The sequence below is a fragment of the Macrobrachium nipponense genome, chromosome 21, assembly GCF_015104395.2.
Source record: "Macrobrachium nipponense isolate FS-2020 chromosome 21, ASM1510439v2, whole genome shotgun sequence".
Lineage (NCBI taxonomy): Eukaryota > Metazoa > Arthropoda > Malacostraca > Decapoda > Palaemonidae > Macrobrachium > Macrobrachium nipponense.
The window spans coordinates 59,489,261-59,510,137 of NC_087212.1; the positions used below are offsets into that span (position 1 = coordinate 59,489,261).

General features: G+C 48.9%; 1 protein-coding gene across 4 annotated transcripts in view; it reads right to left on the reverse strand.

Annotated features, from left to right (window-relative positions):
• Nucleotides 1–20,877, reverse strand: part of LOC135198059 (motile sperm domain-containing protein 2-like) — a 180,893-nt gene that overhangs the window by 38,452 nt on the left and 121,564 nt on the right. For all 4 annotated transcript variants that reach the window (XM_064225454.1, XM_064225455.1, XM_064225453.1 and 1 more), the window contains exon 9: nucleotides 394–519. In XM_064225454.1, coding sequence (XP_064081524.1) covers nucleotides 394–519 — 126 coding nt within the window. The remainder of the gene's footprint in view (nucleotides 1–393; nucleotides 520–20,877) is intronic.

The following is a 20,877-nucleotide window of genomic DNA, read 5'->3' on the forward strand; positions in this document are numbered from 1 at the left end:
AATACACTAATATGATTTTTGAAGTGTCTCCGCTGATGGACTTACTATATGCCTTTAAGCTACCTCTGTCCACATAACTCCAGGTAATATTTCCTTTTTCACACAATCGTCCTTATCAATAAAAAATTAATCATAACAAGTACTAATAGTTTCCAATATATTTAATAATCACGCTAAGCCATTTCTGTGAATATGTATCTTACTTCATAATCTAGAATCTACCCTTGAGTTTTTATTAAGTGCCCAAATTTTTAACAGTACCAGCATTTTGAACTGACAGATCCTAAGATTCTAAATATGAGCACCATTTTAAAACCTATCTAATGTGCTCACCATTTTCCTAATACAGCATGAACAATCTTCACAGCCTGAAATAACAACTTTAGAGTTTACCTTAGAAATTACTTCTGCTGGAAGAGTAGATGCGGAAGTGGGAGAATAAGAGCTTTCACTTGCAGAATCAGCAGCCGAGACCCCAACACGCAGTCTAGTTTCAAACAGATCATCTTTGTTAAGTGACTGTTGGAATAAATAAATGAAAAATACTATTGAAAGATGCCATTATAATGTAAAACAATCTGCAATCTGAGAATTAACGAGTATTAGGCAGAAAAATTAATTTAAAAAATACTAACAAATAGGCAATGTTATGAATACCACACAATCAAAATGTAATAAATGGATTTCACTTAAATATTCAAGCCCTTTGACAGGCTGCTACATGTCAAGATCTAAAATCAACAATATGGATTGGTGTAATCCAAGACACTTGTATGACTGGGAGGACAAGAAAGTGAATAGCATACACAGAAGAGTATATTTTCCCTAGCTGCCCCACTTATTTAATTTAACACTGGTCTAAATATCACAATGTCGAAAATTGTATTTTTCCTAACTATACAAACCTGAGGTCCTTTAAGGGGACCGTCCGCTATGGCGGATGACATGTCAACTTGAAAAAATAAAAAATCGAGTTATTACTTGTATCTATGCAGAAACATGCCGTGCATGCTTTCCAGAAGTATCAGCCAATTATTTTCACAAATAATGAAGATATAGCGGTTTTTAAATGATGACGTCATCGTAACTGCGTCGTCTGTATGACTTGAGTTTGACAGAATCGTTTTTGCGTGTTTATTTTTGCATATATACAGCGATTTTTTAAGATTTATTTTGAAATTCTCATACATCTGGTAGCAATGAAAGGTAGTGTGACACTGGGCGAGAAGCGAGCTGCTCAGAGCGGTTATTTATAGGCGAGACTCGGAGAATGACTCAGTTACGCCACAGACGTCAAAGTGGTTACATGCGCGTAGGCACTTGCGTTTGGTTACTAACTATTTACGTTGTTTTTATAACTTCTTAGTGAACTTATAGCAATGCCGAAGTTACCTAAGATCAAGAAGGCTACTCAGCAACTATGGCTAGCAAAATTAGCGAAGGCCAGGAGTGTGCTGAAAGAAAAACACGAAAATTAATTGTTTTCAGCTGCCCTCATTGTCTCATGTCTGGCCGTCAACATCATTATCTGGTGTCACGCTGAGGGTACTAACACCACTTTTAGGGGTAGGACCACGATCCTTGATGTAGAAATCAACAATAAAAGTACAAATAAAGTAATTATAATAATGTTATTTTTACTTTTATAAGAAAAAAGCGAAAATTTACATAGCAAATCTTTGGGAGCTCATAACTCAAAAACATACTTATGCGCATGTCGGTAACCATTACTCGGTTATTTATTATCCAATTTTAGAGAGAAAGATATCATTGGAAAGAGGAATAAAAATCCCATAATTTTGTGTGACAGAATTTTGATTTTTTTTTTTTTTCTTTTTTTTTTTAGAATTTTTTGAGTGTCTAGACTAAAAAAAAAAAAAAAATTCATTCATAAAAAAATAAAAAATTAAAAAATAAAATTCTGGCCACCCAGATTGGTCCCGTATATAAAGAATTTTTATGGTATGATTTTCAATACAACTGATGTCATATTAGTGGAGAAAACTCTACCAATTTTTTTTTTTTAAATCATGATTTTTGCTAATAAAACGAAAAGTTTTTGATCAAATGACTTGAAATTTTTATATGATGAAGGTATTATATATATCTAAAACATATATGAAAATTATGTATTTTGCGTAATAAATAAAAAAAATAGACATCATAGCGGACGGTCCCCTTAACAATAGGAATGTAATCAGCAGCAGCAGCTGGAAACGGTTGTAAGTTCTGAACAAGGAGGTTCGACAGTTAACTGCTTGTCCGGTAGTCGGGTGTCCCGGCCGACTGGGAGGTGAAGCTTCACTTTGCTTTAGGCCCAGGAAACAGAGTGAGGGGTGGCATGAGGTGGGACTATGTGTAAAGGACCTCAAGTTTGTATAATTAGGAAAAATGCAATTTTCGAAAAATTGTGATATGTTCCGATACGTAATACAAACCATCGGTCCTTTAACAATAGGAAGACTCACTTATTGGTGAGTGGAATCTGAGTCTTATGAACAGACTGGTGTTCGTCTGACCTTGGTTCCCTCCCTGGTCGTAAGAGCAGAGGGAGGGATCCTACCCTCTGTCCAGCCGATCGGGGTGTGCACCGCAAGATCAGTGGTCAGACCTCTGGACCAAATTTATAAGAGGGAGGCAAGCGTACCTCTTATGAATAGCAAGCAAGAACTAGTTCCTACTTCAAGAGCCAAATAAGGTCATGGGTTTGTCTCTTGTTGGCATCCACTCCCCCCCTTGTTAGGGAAGTGGTGGATAACCGCTCCTATCCCTACTGAAAGGGATAGGACGGAGCTCAGTCGCATAGCTTACCTGCATCTGCCTCCTGTCCAGCGTAGTGATTACCACGTCCCTCTGCCTACAGGTAGAGGGGAGAAAAGAGGAGGAGGAGAAGCCAGTCACACTCTCTTTCACTCGTTCATTCATGCAGTCACACAAGGATGTGATGCTGTTCTGTCCGCTCAGGAGCTGAGTAAACTACACAACTTGTTGAGCAGCCACCACGGGTCCCAAGGAGAAGGTATCCAAGGGCCTGTGGGTGATATCCCGAAGATAAAAAGATATGAAGGTGGTCTGGTTGGTCCAGACCCCTGCCTTCACAACCTGTGTCACAGAGAAGTTCTTGCGGAACGCAAGGGTTGGACCAATACCTCTCACTTCGTGGGCTCTCGGACGAAGGGTACGGGTGTCGTCACACGTATCCGCAGCGTACGCCCTCCTGATCACCTCACGAAGCCAGAAAGAAAGTGTGTTCTTGGATACCACCTTCTTGGTAACCCCAAGAGGCGTCGACACTCAGGCCTGAGGTGCTGAGTTCTCTTCAAATAGCGCCGTAGCGCCCTCACAAGACAAAGCAGCATCTCATCCGCATCATTGTCAGTGAAGTCCTTCCGGGGGAGGATCGTGAATGACTCAAACTGGTCGTCAAGGACCGAAGGATTCAGTCTTTTCGCTACGAAGTCTGGGACGAAAGCGAGCATCACAGATCACCATCCCCTCGTATGCTTAACATCGAAGGAAAGACCATGAAGTTCCTCTACTTTCTTCGCTGATGCCAGGGCCAACAAGAAGAGGGTCTTGAGGGTCAGATCCCTCTCTGACGACTCTTGGAGTGGCTCGAAGGGTCTTCGAGTCAAACTCCTAAAGATGAGCGTCATGTCCCACCCCGGGGGCTTGAGTTCCCTGGGTGGGCAAGACCTCTCGAAGCTCTTCATTAGGAGGATCTCGAAGGAAGAGGAGATATCCACTCCCCGCAGTTTAAGGACTAGGGCCAGGGCGGCTCTGTAGCCTTTAACTGCGGAGACGGAGAGGAGCTTCTCTCGGTGAAGGAAGACAAGGAAATCCGCTACCTGCTGAAGAGTGGCTCTGAGAGGATAGAGACCCCATCCAAAACACTAAGCACAGAAAACGGACCACTTCCCCTGGTACACAGCTGCAGAGGACTGCCTAAGGTACCCAGCCATCTCTGTTGCTGCTCGACGAGAAAAGCCTCTCGCTCACAAGAGATGGTGGATAACAGCCAGCCGTGAAGAGATGGGTCGAACCGATCGGTGGTACCATTGTGTGTGTGGCTGGCACAGGAGGTTGTGCCAGGGGGGAATCTCTCTCGGCGCTTCGGCAAGCAGAGCCAGCAGGTCCGGATACCAAATGGCCCCAGCAGAATCATCCAAAGGTTCGCGGTGACCAGCACCCTGCTGATCACTTTGCGAATCAGACAGAATGGGGGAAAGGCGTAAACGAAGAGGTTGTCCCACGGATGTTGAAGAGCATCCTCTGCAGCTGCCCATGGGTCTGGCACAACTGAGTAGAAAGCCTGGAGTTTTCTGTTGTGCCAGGTGGCAAACAGATCCATGACTGGACGGCCCCACAGTTTGAGGAGCCTTTCTGCCACGCCTGGGTGAAGGGACCATTCAGTTCCTATCACCTGATTCTGACGGCTGAGCTTGTCTCCCATTGGAATGTAGCGAGCTGACAGCTCTACCGAGTGAGCCACGGCCCACTCGTGCACCTGCAATGTCAACTGGTGCAACGTGAGGGACACTAGGCCGCCCTGTTTGTTGACGTATGCCACTATCGTGGTGTTGTCGTTCATCAACACCACTGAGTGTCCCATCAGACTGTCCTGGAACTCTTGGAGAGCAAGGAACACTGCCTTGAGCTCCAGGACGATGATGTGAAGGTGCTTGTCGTTATGATCCCACACACCTGCAGCCAGCAACTCCTCCAGGTGTGTGCCCCATCCCTCGGTCGACACGTCTGAAAACAGCAACATCTCTGGGGGAGGAGTGCGAAGAGGCACTCCTCTTACGAGGATCCCGTCGACCAGCCAACAGACTAGGTCCTGCCTCACCTCCTCCGTGAGACACGGGATAGTAAGGTGGATCCCTTGCCTGTGACCAACTCTCCTTTAGCCTCCACTGAAGAGACCGCAGGTGAAGACGCCCGTGAGGGACTAGCTTCTCGAGAGACGACAGGTGACCAATCACGACCTGCCACTGCTAAGCTGGCTGCTCCTGTAGGGACAGGAACCATCCGGCTGCCTCCCTGAACCTGCTGATCCGCGAGTCTGTGGGGAAGACTTGCCCTGCTACTGTATCGATCAGCATGCCCAGGTACTTCATCCTCTGCTTGGGCTCAAGATCTGACTTCTCGAAATTCACCACAATTCCCAGATCACGGCAGAAATCGAGGAGTCAATCCCTGTCCTGCAGCAACTGCGAGCGGGAGCTCGCCAGGACCAACGAATTGTCGAGATACCTCAGAAGACGTATCCCTACCGAATGAGCCCAAGCCGACACCAGAGTGAGCACTCGCGTGAACACCTGTGGGGCGGTTGAGAGACCGAAACAAAGTGCCCTGAATTGGTACACTGTCCCTTCGAGGATGAAGCAGAGGTACTTCCTGGGGGACTGATGGATGGGCATCTGGAAATACACGTCCTTCAAGTTCACAGAAACCATGAAGTTGTTCTCCCTGATGGACTCGAGCACTGAACGCGTCGTTTCCATCGTGAAACAAGTCTGGCGAACGAATTGGTTCAAGGGAGAGAGATCTATCACCGGGCACCAGCCCCCAAAGACTTCTCCACCAGGAAAAGTCGACTGTAGAAGTCCGGCAACTGACCCCATACGATCTCCACAGCTCGTTTGCTTAGCATGGGTTCTACTTCCTGCCAAAGCGCCACGTCCCTGGCAGAACCGGGAACATATGTCTGAAGATGGACTGGGTTGGAGGTGAGGAGTGGCCGCGACTCGAAGGGTAGTAAATATCCTTCCCGAAGGACACCCACTATCCAGGTCTCAGCTCCGTAGCGCTGCCAAGTTGCCCAATGGCTCGCCAGGCAACCCCCAACTTCCGGCAGCAGGTGAGGAGGAATGCCATCCCTAGCGTTTTCCTCTCATCGACTTCTTCTTCGCAGCTCCTCCTCGGGAAAAGGAGGGCTGGGAGGAGGGCTGGTTGCGGTCACTCCTTACATAAGTCGTCGAAGGCATAGTCTTTCCTCTCGGCTTCGACGAGGCCGTCGTCTTAGCCACAGAGGAAGCGCTAGCCAAGCTCTTGGGCTTTGCCGCAGGGGCTTGAGGCTGCCTGGTGTAACCATCGGTCACTGTCATAAGTGCGCCGTTGGTCCACCGCAGCATCCACCATCTCTCTGGGGAAGAGAGCGGTGGAACTCAGCACCGGTCCGTTGCGTAGACCCAAAGCCGCCTCGCGTCCTGCCGACCTGGTTACTAGAGTGAGGCCTGCGTCCCTACGCCTCGGAACCAGGTTGGCCCATAGGTTGGCCGTCTGGTGGGTCAGGTAGGAAATTGCCCTACCTCCAGACAGGCACAGTCTCACGAAAGCTGGGTATCCTTTGGGAGTGATGTTTCCCGAGGAGGCCGCAACCTTAGACACTGTGAGGGAACACAGGTCTAAACATGAGACTGCTTGGAATACTGCCATGCCAGTCGATTCCAATGCTAGTGCCTCTTGCTGGGAGAACCAGAGGTTCTCTGACAGCAGGTGTTGAAGAGACACCCCCGGAATTAGCCTAGCCAGCTCCAGGTTAACCTGTTTTGGCAGCAGAGGGTCCTCCAAAGGCACATAGGAAGTGCCTATGTTGTGGTAGAGGGGGGGGAAGGAGCCTGGACGACCTGCCGGACCGAAGCGATCCCTCCTGTCCGGAGACGAGAGAGTCGACTTGGTCCAGCACACTGTCGGCCAAGGCTGATCGAGGCAGATCCACCGTCGTCCTGGGTTCCTTTTTTGGGACCCCAGAACGGCTCCAGCTTAGACGTACGCTTGGAGGGCGGGAGCGCCGATCCTTCCCCGAGGTCACTGTGCTGACAAATCAGCGCAATTACCTCTGCAAAAGACCTCTGGATCTCGGGAGTAAGTGCGTCCTGAGGAGATGGACCGTCATGTCCATCCAAAGAGAACATCTCCCGAGACCCTCCTCCTTCCACAGGAGGAACCACAACAGACCCCTCATGGTCTCCTCCAGCCACTCGAGCGAACGATCTGATCGGTCCTAGGACCGTGCCAGGTTCGTAGACCTTCGTGGAGGGACCGCGAGAAGCGCACTCCTTGCGATCGCTCCTGATTGCCTCGCTCTTCCTGGTGTAGCCCAAGGAAGTTAAAGGGATCGGAGAGGAAGACCTGACGCTCCCTCCCTGCCTACCAGCAGAACCAGCATGCTGGGAGGGCTGCAGCCGATCGTCAACCCGCGGTGATGATCGAGCTGCAGGCCTGGTCACGCGGCTCCCCTGGGGGGAACCGCTGGACCGAGAACCACAGCGATGGTCCCGAGCATCAGGAGAGCTGCTGCCGGTCCCCCTATCCGCCCAGTCCCGGTGGGAGCGGCATCAGGGGATCGGTAGAGTCCACTGTCGCAGTGGGAGCAAGGATTGTCCTCATGGCGCGCCACGGTGCCTGGACCAACCTCGGCTGGTCCTGGCGACCGAGGGGACCTCTTCCTCGCCTCAACCCGCGAACGGTCTGGTGGGACCGTCGCGTCAACCCTGGGGACTGGCAGATTGCCACAAGAGCGATCGCTGGCCTGGCGGGAGTCGCCTGAGCAACCCTCACCAGTCTTCTGCTCTGTGCCTGGGTCCTGGCAGCTGACTCAGCTGCCTGGACCCTGGCTGCACCCATACACTCAGTATCTCTCGCGAACGAGAGGCCAAGACAGATCCTGGCGCCAGGCGAGGAGGTACCGGTGTTAGCCGGTACTCCTCTGGTTCCCGTCTTCTTCCCAGTGGAAGGAGAGACGGGCCCCGTTCCTTCGGAACAGAAGGACCAACGGAAGCCCCAACTGTCCCACCGGAGTGGGACAGACCCTTAGAGGTCTCTGAGCAAGACTTCTTTGGGGGGGGGGGGGGGGGGGGAGAGGAGGAGGCTGCCTTCTTCTTCCTTGGCTGTGGGAACTTGGAAGTCGAAGGGAAAGAGGCGGCTGCAGACGACGATGAAGACGACGACAGCACATTCCTCTTCTTCTTCGTCAGCTTCCTCAGGGCCACCGGGGCAGTTGCCAAAGCAACACGGCCCGGCTGCACCTGTCCGGAAGGACCTGCGGTGGGGGCAGCAACACCACGGGTAGGAACGACAACGGCAGGGACTGGCACAGGAACAGCAGGTACGGACACAAGAGGCGGTACTGGAGCCAGCGACATCCTGGGTACTGGTGGCAGATCAAGCAGTGAGCTCTTGGGACACCGAAAATCAGGGGCTGGGGCGAGAGCGGCAAAGCCAGGCGGTGGGGCGACATCTCTCCTCTACAGACCCACCAGCAGAGCCTGCACTGCAGCTGACGGGGTCACCATGGTCACGTGCTGCGTATAGACTAGGTGAGGAGGCGCAGCATAGCCTGGCGTCAACACCGTCGTAGTCATCAGCGTCTCTGGACCATGGGTTACCGGCCTGGAACCCTGCGCAAGGTGGTAAAGCAGCCCCTGAACGCTCGGTGCCCCCTGGAGCCCCAGCGCTCACCAGACCTGGCCGAGATCGTCCCCCACTGCAGGCTTACCTGAGGAAGGAATGGTTGGGTTAGTATGAGGGGTCCCCCCTCACCCGGGGGGGACCAGTTCCCACCCCGAGCGAACGAAAGACCCCAAGTACAACTGAACGTCGGGGTATCTCGCTCCCTCCTCCATGCTCGACTGATCGAGGGAGGAAAAGGACCGAGACACACCCCCGAAGGGGAAGGAACCATACGTGGGAGCTGCGACGGAGGGAGGAAAGAGGAAGACGTGTCCGTGACCAAAGGAGTAACTGTAGAGCCCTCCGATGACTCCTTGGCTGGTTTACGCGCCCCTTCTTCCTCCCCTCGTAACGCTCCCACTGCTCCTCTGACCGATACATACAAATATCATAGGCCTCGATGTGAGAGCACTCACGCCCTCAACACCGAGTACACAATTCATGAGGATCAACCTCAAATAATGATCTGAAGGCCCCACACTTACGGCCCTCCACCCCAGGGCACAATCTGCGGATGACGGGGGGGAGAGAGAGAGAGAGAGAGGAGAGAGAGAGAGAGAGAGAGAGAGAGAGAGAGAGAGAGGTCTCTCCGGCTCGCGAGAATCCATCATTAATCACCACGAGCAATAATAACAATACAAATATACTAAGTACTCACGTTATTCCACTCAAGCACTCAGAATAAGAGAAAGTAAAGAAAATATGCTTCACGAATGAAGTACGTAAATCCTTAGCATATGACAGAAGCAGGCAGAGCAGCGAACAACACGTCTGACACCAATGGCGGCTGAAAGCAAAGTGAAGCTTCACCTCCCAGTCAGCCGGGACACCCAACTACCGGACAAGCAGTTAACTATCGAACCTCCTTGTTCAAAGCTTACAACCGTTTCCAGCTGCCGCTGATTACATTCCTACTGTTAAAGGACCGATGGTTTGTATTACGTATCGGAACAATTCACATTGCAGAGATATCTTTCAGGAAGCCTTACAGAATAAAAAGACTCAGTGGTTCCTATTTGGGATGAATCTTACCTACTGTTAAAGTTAGCTTATATCTCTGTGCCGACAGGCAAGTCAGCATTCAAACAAAAGACCAAATGGCTGCCTAGATGACTGTCTAGTACACCTGTTCTCCACCAAGTATTACAAATGTTTTAGCTCATCAGAATTCTCCTTGCCACTATTGTGTATACGCGTTTGTTAGTATCTAATGGCTGTTTGCTGCTATCACAGTACTGTACATTGATTTTTTCTTTGATGCCTCCATTGGAATCAAGGTTAAGAACGTCAGGTTCTGTAGGAATGATTAATATTAGCAGGCTATTGATTTTTTAGGAGATACTGTTTACACTGGCTGCAATGGCATAAAGTGTGACCTTGAGAACAGATGTGAAGAAGTAGGGATTTTCAAAGGATTTTTTGCTTAAATTCGTTAGTATAGGAAGAAATGAGAAGCAGATAGATTGCAAAAGCAATTAGTTAGGTCAGGTTATCTACCTGTCATTTCTCCCTCTTCTCAAGGCCCTTCATCTGTGGTTATCCATAATCAGTCTAGGCTTTTCCTTTGCTAATGCTTTAGTTAGTGCCGAGTTTCCCTCTTTTGTTCCACCCTCCACTCCCCTTTTGGTCACAGAATGAAATAAAAAGAAATTGGAGGAAATAAAATTTCACCAAAAATTCTGTCTAAATTCTGCAGGTCCATATATGGAAAAAATGTCAAATTTTTCAATGTTACAAGTTTAGTTCTCTATGTCCCCAAAATGGATATCAAAGTTGTTTATGGATGCTGATGTTGAATACTTGGCTACAGAGTGAAAAAAGAAATTGGAGATGATCAAATTTCACCAAAAATTCTGTCTAAATTCTGCAGGTTCGCTTGTGGAATTTTTTCAATGTTTCAATTTTAGTTTTCAACGTCACCAAATGAAATTTAGTGTTGTTTATGGAGGTTGATGATGAATACTCAGCCACAGAGTGAAATAAAAAGAAATTGGAGGAAATCAGATCTCACCAAAAAATTCTGTCCAAATTCTGCAGGTCAGCATATAGAAAAAAATATTTTTCCCTTTTATGTTTCAAGCTTGTAATCTTTGCAGTATAAAAATGCAAAATATAACAATTTGTCAAAAATTGTATTTTTCCTAACTATACAAACCTGAGGTCCTTTATAATAGCAATGTAACTTGCGGGAGCTGGAACCGGTCGTAAGCTTCGAACAAGGGAGTTCGGTAGATAACTGCTTGTCCGACAGTCCGCGCACCGCGCGGCTGCGAGGTGAAGATCCACTTTGCTTTAGGACCAGGAAAAAACAGAGTGAGGGGTGGCATGAGGTGGGACTATGTGTAAAGGACCTCAGGTTTGTATAGTTAGGAAAAATACAATTTTCGACCAATTGTTATTTGTTCTGATATGAATACAAACCATCGGTCCTTTACAATAGGAAGACTCACTTCTTGGTGGGAGGAATCTGAGTCTTATGAACAGACTGGTGTTCGTCCAACCTTGGTTCCCTCCCTAGTCGTAAGAGCAGATGGAGGGATCCTAGCCTCTGCCCAATGATCGGGGTATGTACAGCAGGATCAATGGTCAGACCTCTGGACCCAAGTGATAAGAGGGAGGCAAGCGTATCTCTTAAAACTAGCAAGCAAGAACTTGTTCCTATTGCAAGAGGTAATATGAAGTCATGGGTTGTCTCTTGTTGGCTTCCACTTCCCCCCCCTTGTTGGGGCAAGTGGTGGATAATCGCTCCTATCCCTAATGAAAGGGATAGGATGGGGCTCGGTCAAGTAGCTTACCTGCATCGCCTCCTGTTCCAGCATAGTGACGACCGCGTCCCTCTGCCCACAGGTAGAGGGAGAGAAAAAGATGGGGAAGAGAAGGCCAGTCACACACTCATTCACCCATCCCTTCATGCAGTCACACAAGGATTCGATGCTGTTCTGTCCGCTCGGGTGCTGGGTAAGCTACACAACGTGTTGAGCAGCCACCATGGGTCCCAAGGAAAAAGTGTCCAAGAACCTGCGGGCTATATCCCGAAGGTAGAAGGAGGTGAAGGTGGTCTGGTTGGACCAGACCCCTGCCTTCAGTACCTGTGCCACGGAGAAGTTCTTGCAGAACGCAAGGGAAGGACCAATACCTCTGACTTCGTGGGCTCTCGGATGAAGGGTACGGATGTCATCGCTACCATCAGCTTCGTACGCCCTCCTGATCACCTCATGCAGCCAGAAAGAAAGTGTGTTCTTGTATACTTCTTTCTTGGTCACCCCCGGTGCTAATGAAGAGGCGTCGACACTCGGGCCTGAGGTGCACAGTTCTCTTCAGATACCGCCGTAGCGCCCTCACAGGACAAAGCAGCATCTCTTCCGCATCGTTGTCGGTGAAGTCCATTAGGGAGGGGATTGTGAAAGACTCGAACCGGTCGGCAGGGACCGCAGGATTCTGAGTCTTCGCTACGAAGTTCGGGACGAAATCGAGCGTCACAGATCCCCATCCCCTGGAATGCTTGATGTTGAAGGAAAGGCCATGCAGTTCCCCTACTCTCTTCACCGATGCCAGGGCCAGCAAAAAGAGGGTCTTGAGGGTCAGATCCCTTTCTGACGACTCTCAGAGTAGCTCGAAGGGACTTCGAGTCAAACTCCTAAGTACGAGAGTCATGTCCCACCCAGGGGGCCTGAGTTCCCTAGTTGGGCAAGACCTCTCGAAGCTCCTCATTAGCAGGGAGATCTCGAACGAGTTCGAGATATCCACTCCCCTCAGTTTCAGGACTAGGGCCAGGCCGGCTCTGTATCCTTTGACTGTGGGGACGGAGAGGAGCTTCTCTTGGCGAAGAAACGAGGAAATCCGCTACCTGCTGAAGAGTGGCTCTGAGAGAGGAGATAGACCCCGTCTACGACACCATGGGGAAATCCCTCTCGGTGCTCTGCGAGAAGAGCCAGCAGGTCCAGACACTGGAGCCACCAGGATTATCTTGAGATTCAGGGTGGTCAGCACTCGGTTGATCACCTTGCGAATCAGACAGAACAGTGGAAAGGCGTAAACGAAGAGGTTGTCCCATGGGCGTTGAAGAGCGTCCTCTGCAGCTGCCCATGGGTCCGGCACAGCCGAGTAGAAATCCTGAAGTTTTCTGTTGTGCCGGGTGGCGAACAGATCCACGACTGGACGCCCCCATAGGTTGAAGAGCCTTTCCGCCACGTCTGGGTGTAGGGACCATTCGGTTCCTATCACCTGATCCCGACGGCTGAGCTTGTCTGCTACTATATTCCTCTAGCCTGGAATGTAGCGGGCTGACAGCTCTACCGAGTGAGCCACGGCCCACTCGTGCACCTGCAATGTCAACTGGTGCAACGGGAGGGACACTAGGCCCCCCCTGTTTGTTGACGTATGCCACTACTGTAGTGTTGTCGCACATCAACACCACCGAGTGTCCCATCAGACGGTCCTGGAACTCTTGGAGAGCAAGGAACGCTGCCTTGAGCTCCAGGACGTTGATGTGAAGGTGCTTGTCGTGATGATCCCATACTCCTGCAGCCAGCAACTCCTCCAGGTGTGCGCCCCATCCCTTGGTTGACGCGTCTGAAAACAGCAACATCTCTGGGGGGATAGTGCGAAGAGGCACTCCTCTTGCGAGATTCCTGTCGTCCAGCCACCAGGCTAGGTCCTGCCTCACCTCCTCCGTGAGGGACTCGGGGAAGTATGGCGGGTCTCTTGCCTGTGACCAACTCTCCTTTAGTCTCCACTGGAGAGACCGCAGGTGAAGACGCCCGTGAAGGACTAACTTCTTGAGTGACGACAGGTGACCGATCACGACTTGCCATTGCTGAGCTGACTGTTCCTGCCGAGACAGGAACTGGTAGGCTGCCTCCCTGAATCTGCTGATCCGCGAGTCTGCGGGGAAGACTCGTCCTGCTACCGTATCGATCAGCATACCCAGGTACTTCATCCTCTGCTTGGGCTCGAGATCTGACTTTTCGAAGTTCACCACGATCCCCAGATTGCGGCAGAACTCGAAGAGTCGATCACTGTCCCGTAGCAACTGCGAGCAGGAGCTCGCCAGGACAAACCAGTCATCGAGATACCCCAAAAGACGTATCCCTGACAAGTGGGCCCAAGCAGACACCAGCGTGAACACCTGTGGGGCGGTTGAGAGACCGAAGCAAAGTACCCTGAATTGGTACACCATCCCGTCGAGGATGAAGCGGAGGTACTTCCTGGAGGATTGATGAGCGGGTATCTGGAAATAAGCGTCCTTCAAATCCACCGAAAGCATGAAGTCGTTCTCCTTGATGGAGTAGAGCACAGAGCGTGCAGTCTCCATCGTGAACCAAGACTGGCGAACGAATTGGTTCAGGGGAGAGAGATCTATCACCAGGCGCCAGCCCCCTGAAGACTTCTCCACCAGGAAAAGACGGCTGTAGAAGCCCAGTGATCGATCCCTGACGATCTCCACAGCTCCTTGCTCAGCATGGCTTGGACTTCCTGCCGAAGTGCTACGTCCTTGGATGTTCCGGGTACGTAGGTCTGAAGGTGGACTGGGTTGGAGGTGAGGGGTGGCCGAGACTCGAAGGGTAGTAGATACCCCTCCCAAAGGGCATCTACTATCCAGGTCTCCGCTCCATAGCGCTGCCAAGTTGCCCAATGGCTCGCCAGGCACCCCCACTTCCGGCAGCAGGTGAGGGGGGAACGCCGTCCCTAGCATTTCCCGCCTCTCTTCAGCTTCTTCTTCCCAGCTCCCCCTCGTGAGAAGGAGGGCTGGTTACAGTCGCTCCTAGAAGAAGTCGAAGGCAGTCTTTCCCCTGGGCTTCGACGATGCAATCGTCTTGACTGCAGAGGAAGCGCTAACCAAGCCCTTGGGCTTGGCTGCAGTAGCCCGAGGCTGCCCAGACGCCTTCGAAACTGCCTGGTGTACTAGACGGTCACTGTCATCAGTGCGCCGTCGCTCCACTGCAGCGTCCACCATCTCTCCAGGAAAGAGAGAGGAGGAACTCCGCACCAGTCCGTTGCGAAGACCCAGAGCCACCTCACGCCCAGCCGCCCTGATCACTCGGGTGAGGACTGCGTCGCTACGCCGAAGAACCAGGTTGGCCCACAGGTTTGCCGTCTGGTGGGTTAGGTAGGAGATGGCTCTACCCCCAGACTGGCACAGTCTCCCAAAAGCCGGGTCACCTACAGGAGTGATATTTCCCAAGGTGGCAGCAACCTTAGACACCATGAGGGACCACAGGTGTAACCAGGAGACTGCTTGGAATGCCGCCATGGCGGTTGGTTCCAAGGCGAGTGCCTCTTGCTGCGAGAACCATAAGTTCTCCGACAGGAGTTGCTGCAGACACACTCCCGGAGTTAGCTTAGCTAGCTCCGGGCAAACCTGTTTGGGTGGCAGGGGGTCCTCCGATGGCACATAGAATCTCCTCTGTCGCAGTAGAGGCTGGGGAAGTAGCTTGGAAGACCTGCCAGACCGTAGCGAACCTTCCTGTCCGAAGACGAGAGAGTCCACCTGGCCCCACACCGAGTCAGCCAGAGCCGATCGTGGCAGACCCACCGTCATCTTGGGTTCCTTCTTAGGACCCCATAACGACTCGAGCCAGGACGTGGGCTCAGAAGGTGGGAGCGGTGATCCTTCCCCGAGGTCGTTGTGCTGACGAATCAGAGCAATAACCTCTGCAAACGACCTCTGGATCTCAGGAGTGACTGTGTCTTGTGGAGTAGGACCGTCCAGTCCCTCCAACAAGAACGCCTCTCGAGACCCTCCTCCTTCGGAAGGAGCAAAAGCGACAGACCCCTCCTGGTCTCCTCCTGCCAATTGCACATATGACCTGGTCAGTCCTAAGACCGTGCCTGATTCGTAGGGCGTCGTGGTGGGACTGTGAGGAGCACGCACCTCACGATCACTCCGGATCGCCTCGCTCTTCCCGGCGCAACCCGAGGAAGTTGAAGGGATCGGAGAGGAAGACCTGACGCTACCCTCTCGCTCACCGGTAGAACCGGTGTGCTTGGGGGGCTGCAGGCGATTGCCAACCCGCGGTGGCGATCGAGCTGCAGGCCTGGTGTCGCGGCTCTCTTGGGGAGAGCGGCTGGGCCGAGAACAGCGGCTCCGGTCCCATGCGTCAGAGGAGCTACTGCTGGTCCCCCTACCCGCCCGGTCCCGATGGGAGCGGCGGTCAGGGGACCTGCAGACCACTGTCGCGGTGGGAGCGGTGCCTGTCCTCACGGCACATCGAACCGCTGGCCTAGCCTCAGCCCGCAGCCGGTCTGGGACCGTCGCGTCAACCTGGTTACCTGCAGATCGCTACGAGAGCGATCGCTGGCCTTGCGGGAGTCACCTGAGCGACTCTCGCCAGTCTTCCGCTCCGTGCCTCGGTCCTGGCGCTGAGCGAACTCGAAAGCCTGAGCCTTGGCTGGTGACTGTACACTCGGTATCTCTCACGAATGAGAGGCCGAGCCGGAACCCCTAGCACCAGGTGAGGAAGTACCGGTGTTAGCTGGTACCCCTCTGGTCCCCGTCTTCTTCTTCCTTGTGGAAGGAGAGACAGGCCCCGCTCCCGAAGGAGCGGGAGGACCAGCGGAAGAACCCCCCGTCCCACCGGAGTGAGACAAGCTCTTAGAAGTTCCCACAATAAACTTCTTAGGGGGGAGGAGGCGGCAGCAGGCGACGACGAAGAAGACGATGGAGACGACGACAACACCCTCCTCTTCCTCTTCTACTTCGTCAGCTTCCTCAGGACAGACGTCAGGTCCTCCATCCAGGACGGAGCCGGGGCTATTGCCAAAGCAACACGGCCTGGCTGAACCTGTCCAGAAGGACCCGCAACTGGGGCAGCAACACCACGGGCAGGAACGACGTCGGCAGGGGCTGGTCCAGGCACGACAGGAGCGGCAGGTACGGCAGGAACGTCAGGTACAGCAGGAGGCGGAACAGCAATCAGTGACATCCTGGGTACAGGTGGAAGGTCCAGGGGCGAACTCTTGGGGCACCGAAGGCCAGGGGCCGAGGCGAGCGGCAAACCCGGGCGGCGGTGGCACGACTCTCCTCAGGAAACCAGCAATCGGGGCCTGCACCGCAGCTGAGCTGAGGGAGTTACCGTAGTAACATGCTGGGAATATACCAGGTGAGGAGGCGCCGCATACCCCGGGGGTCAAGACGGTGGTGGTGGTGGTGGTCACCGGTCCATGGGTGACCAAAGCAGCACCCGCCAGGTGATGCAACAGCACCCAAACGCTCGCCGTCCCCTGGAGGCCCAGCGAGAACCATACCTGGCCGAGGTCATTGCCTGCAGCAGGAGCACCTGAGGAGGCAAAGGTCAGGTTAGTAGGAGGGGTTCCCCCTTGCCCGGGGGGGACAAGCCCCACCCCGAACAAACGGAAGACCCCGAGTACAATTGAATGTCGGGGTACCTCGCCCCCTCCTCTACGTTCGATGGATCGGGCGAAGAGAAGGAAATATAACCCCCCCCCCCCCCCCCCCCCCCCGAAGGGGAGGAGCCTATGCAGAAGCTGAGATGGCGGCAGGAAGGAAGACGACTTGTCTGTGACCAAGGGCGTCGCCGGAGAACCCTCCGAGGACTCCCTGGCAGGCTTACGTCGCTTCCTCCTACCCTCATAGAGCACCCACTGCTCCTCCGACCAAGATATATACAAATCACAGGGCTCGGCCCGAGAGCATTCGCGCCCTCGGCACCGAGCACACAATTCATGAGGATTCACTTCTGGAAAGGAGCGGAAGGCCCCACACTTATGGCCCTCCACACCAGGGCAAACTCTGCAGCTGATGGGGGGGCGTGGGGACATCTCCAGCTCACGGGAATCCATTACAAAAGTCAATAATAAAATACAAAACACGCGTACTTACAGTATTTTACCATACACACAAAGCAAACCAAGTTTGAGAAGATACAAAGCGTACGACGATAGCGGGCAGAGGCGAACAACACGTCTGTCTCCATCGGTGGCCGAAAGCAAAGTGGATCTTCACCTCCCAGTCGCGCGGTGTGCGGACTGTCGGACAAGCAGTTAACTACCAAACTCCCTTGTTCGAAGCTTAAGACCGGTTCCAGCTGCCGCAAGTTACATTCCTATTGTAAAGGACCGATGGTTTGTATTCATATCGGAACAAAAATTCTTTCATCTTCTCTTTTTCTACATTATTTGTAATTCTAGTATATGTTTATACAAAAAACTGTCAATGTAATAAAAAAGAATGCACAAAAAAGTATAAAAATGGGCATAGACCAAATGACTGCTCTGCAAGCAAGAGAATTTGACGATACGGATGAGGCAATATCTCCCACTAGTGACGCTTAACCCTTAAACGCCGAAGCGATATTTTAAAAATCGTCTCCCGTATGCTGGCGGCGTTCGCGAGTGAGCGCCGAAGCGGATTTTTTTTTTTTTTTTTTAAATCACAGCACGCTTAGTTTTCAAGATCGAGTTCATTTTTGGCTCCTTCTTTTGTCATTGCCAGAAGTTTAGTATCCAACCATCGGAAATGTAAAAAATATCATTATCATATATAAATATTGGGATATATGACAGCGCAAAAAAAAATTTCATATATAATTGTATACAAATCGCGCTGTGAGCAAAACGGTTAAAGCTAACGAGTTAATTTTTTTCCTTGTTGTATTGTACACTAAATTGCAATCATTTTGCTATAAAACACATTGTAAAACGATCAAGGCAACACAGAGAAAATATTATCACAATGATGCATGAATTCCTAGCGCGCAGACTTAAAAAAAAAAAAGTTGTTTTCAAAAATTCACCATAAATTGAAGGTAATTGATTGCATATTACTAGACTTTAAGTGTTGTAGCTTGCAATTACAGTTTTTGACCATTTCGGTCAAGTTAAAGTTGACTGAAGGACGAATTTCTTCTATTTATCGTTATTTATATGAAAATATTTCAAAACTGATAAAAGCTACAACCAAGGGTTGTTTTTAGTTGTATTCTACATTAAATTGCGCACATTTTCATATATAAAACTTCATGTAACGGCTAATTTAAAATGGTGCAAACATTATGCCAATCGGACGAAAAAATTTATGATTTTTTCGGAAGAGTTACCGCGCCGATGTAAGGAAAAAGTTTTGTATTTCATAAATTCACCATAAATCTAAATATTGTGCTAGAGACTTCCAATTTGTTGCAAAATAAAGGTAAATGATTGAATATTACTAGGATGTAATAGTTTTAGCTTACTATTGCGTTTTTTTACCATTTCGGTCGAGTCAAAGTTGACCGAAGGTTGAAATTTTGGCACTTATCGTTATTTATATGAAAATATTTCAAAACTAATAAAAGCTATAACCATGAGTTCTTATTTGTTGTATTCTACATGAAATTGCGCACATTTTCATATATAAAACTTCATGTAACGGCTAATTTAAAATGGTGCAAACATTACGCCAATCGGACGAAAAAATTTATGATTTTTTCGGAAGAGTTACCGCGCCGATGTAAGGAAAAAGTTTTGTATTTCATAAATTCACCATAAATCTAAATATTGTGCTAGAGACTTCCAATTTGTTGCAAAATAAAGGTAAATGATTGAATATTACTAGGATGTAATAGTTTTAGCTTACTATTGCGTTTTTTTACCATTTCGGTCGAGTCAAAGTTGACCGAAGGTTGAAATTTTGGCACTTATCGTTATTATATGAAATGAAAAATTTCAAAAACCTAATAAAAGCTATAACCCATGGAGTTCTTATTTGTTTGTATTCTACATGAAATTGGGTTCACCATTTTCATAATAACAAAACTTTATTGTAATCGGCTTAATTTAAAATGGTGCAAACATTACGACAATCGGATGAAAAAATTTCTGATTTTTTTCGGAAGAGTTACCAAGCGGACATAAGGAAAATGTTTTTTTTTCATAAATTCACCATAAATCTAAATATTGTGCTAGAGACTTCCAATTTGTTGCAAAATAAAGGTAAATGATTGAATATTACTAGAATGCAAGAGTTTTAGCTTACAATTGCGTTTTTCGACCCTTTCGGTCGAGTCAAATTTGACCGAAGGTTGATATTTTAGCACTTATCGTTACTTATATGAAAATATTTCAAAACTGATAAAAGCTACAACCATGGGTTGCTTTTTGCTGTATTCTACATGAAATTGCACACAATTCCATATATAAAACTTTATGTAACAGCTAATTTAAAATGGTGCAAATATTACGACAATCGGACGAAAAAATTAATGATTTTTTCGGAAGAGTTACTGTGCGGACGTAAGGAAAGTTTTTTTTCATAAATTCACCATAAATCGAAATATTGTGCTAGAGACTTCCAATTTGTTGCAAAATGAAGGTAAATGATTGAATATTACTAGAATATAAGAGTTTTAGCTTACAATTGTGTTTTTCAACTATTTTGGTAGCGTCAAAGTTGACCAAAGGTTGAAATTTTGGCACTTGTCATTATTTATATGAAAATATTTCAATACTGATAAAAGCTACAACCATGAGTTGTTTTTTGTTGTATTCTACATGAAACTGCACACATTTTCATATATAATACTCTATATAACGGCTAATACAAAATGGTGCAAAAATTATGTCAAAGTGACAATTTTCGTCAACGTTTAATACGTCCAATCGGCGTTAAAGGGTTAAAAGGTTACAATGCAAATTTCATTTTTATGCAAGACAAAACCAAACAGGCTGTACCAAATTCACCAAAGGCATGGAATGAGTGTGTGCACCTGTATGTATCCTACACAGACAATTGTGTTCATCTCTTGGTTTGTAAATAAAAAATTAGAAAACATAGTAAACATAAATGTGAATACTGTAGCATAAAATATAAACATCAATTACTGTACCATAAAAATAAAAATGGAATTTTTATTAAAAAATTAATATTAATAATACTTACCTGCATAATTTATACAGCCCTACATCCCCAAAAACTGCACCAAATTTTACCACATTGGCAACTGTGTTACCTCCTATTCTGTCTGCCAGTTGGCAACACTGCTGTTGACAGTTACAAAACCTTCCCTTGATAATCAGTTGTGATAGGCAGATTGTGGGGTAGGATGGGTGTGAATAGATAAATTATACAGGTAAGTATTATTAATATTAATTTTATAATAAAAATTCCATATTAATAAACATTACTTTAATATAATTTATCTAACCCGATTAACCACACTGAAAAGGGAGGAGGAAATCTGAGTAAAATTTCCCTTTTGGCCAGAATAGGAAGAACCAACCTAATCCAATTAATGGAAAAGGAAGAATAAGAAAAAATAACAGGACATAAAACAACAAAGAAATACATATCATATGCAGTTAAAAACTTAACTCAAAGTCTAAGATACTAAGAACTCAAAGTTTCCTACCATAATGCTGCCAAACTGTGGTAGTAAAGGACAAGGAGTAAGTGCACAGTCAGTCTGTCTGTACAGAAGTCAG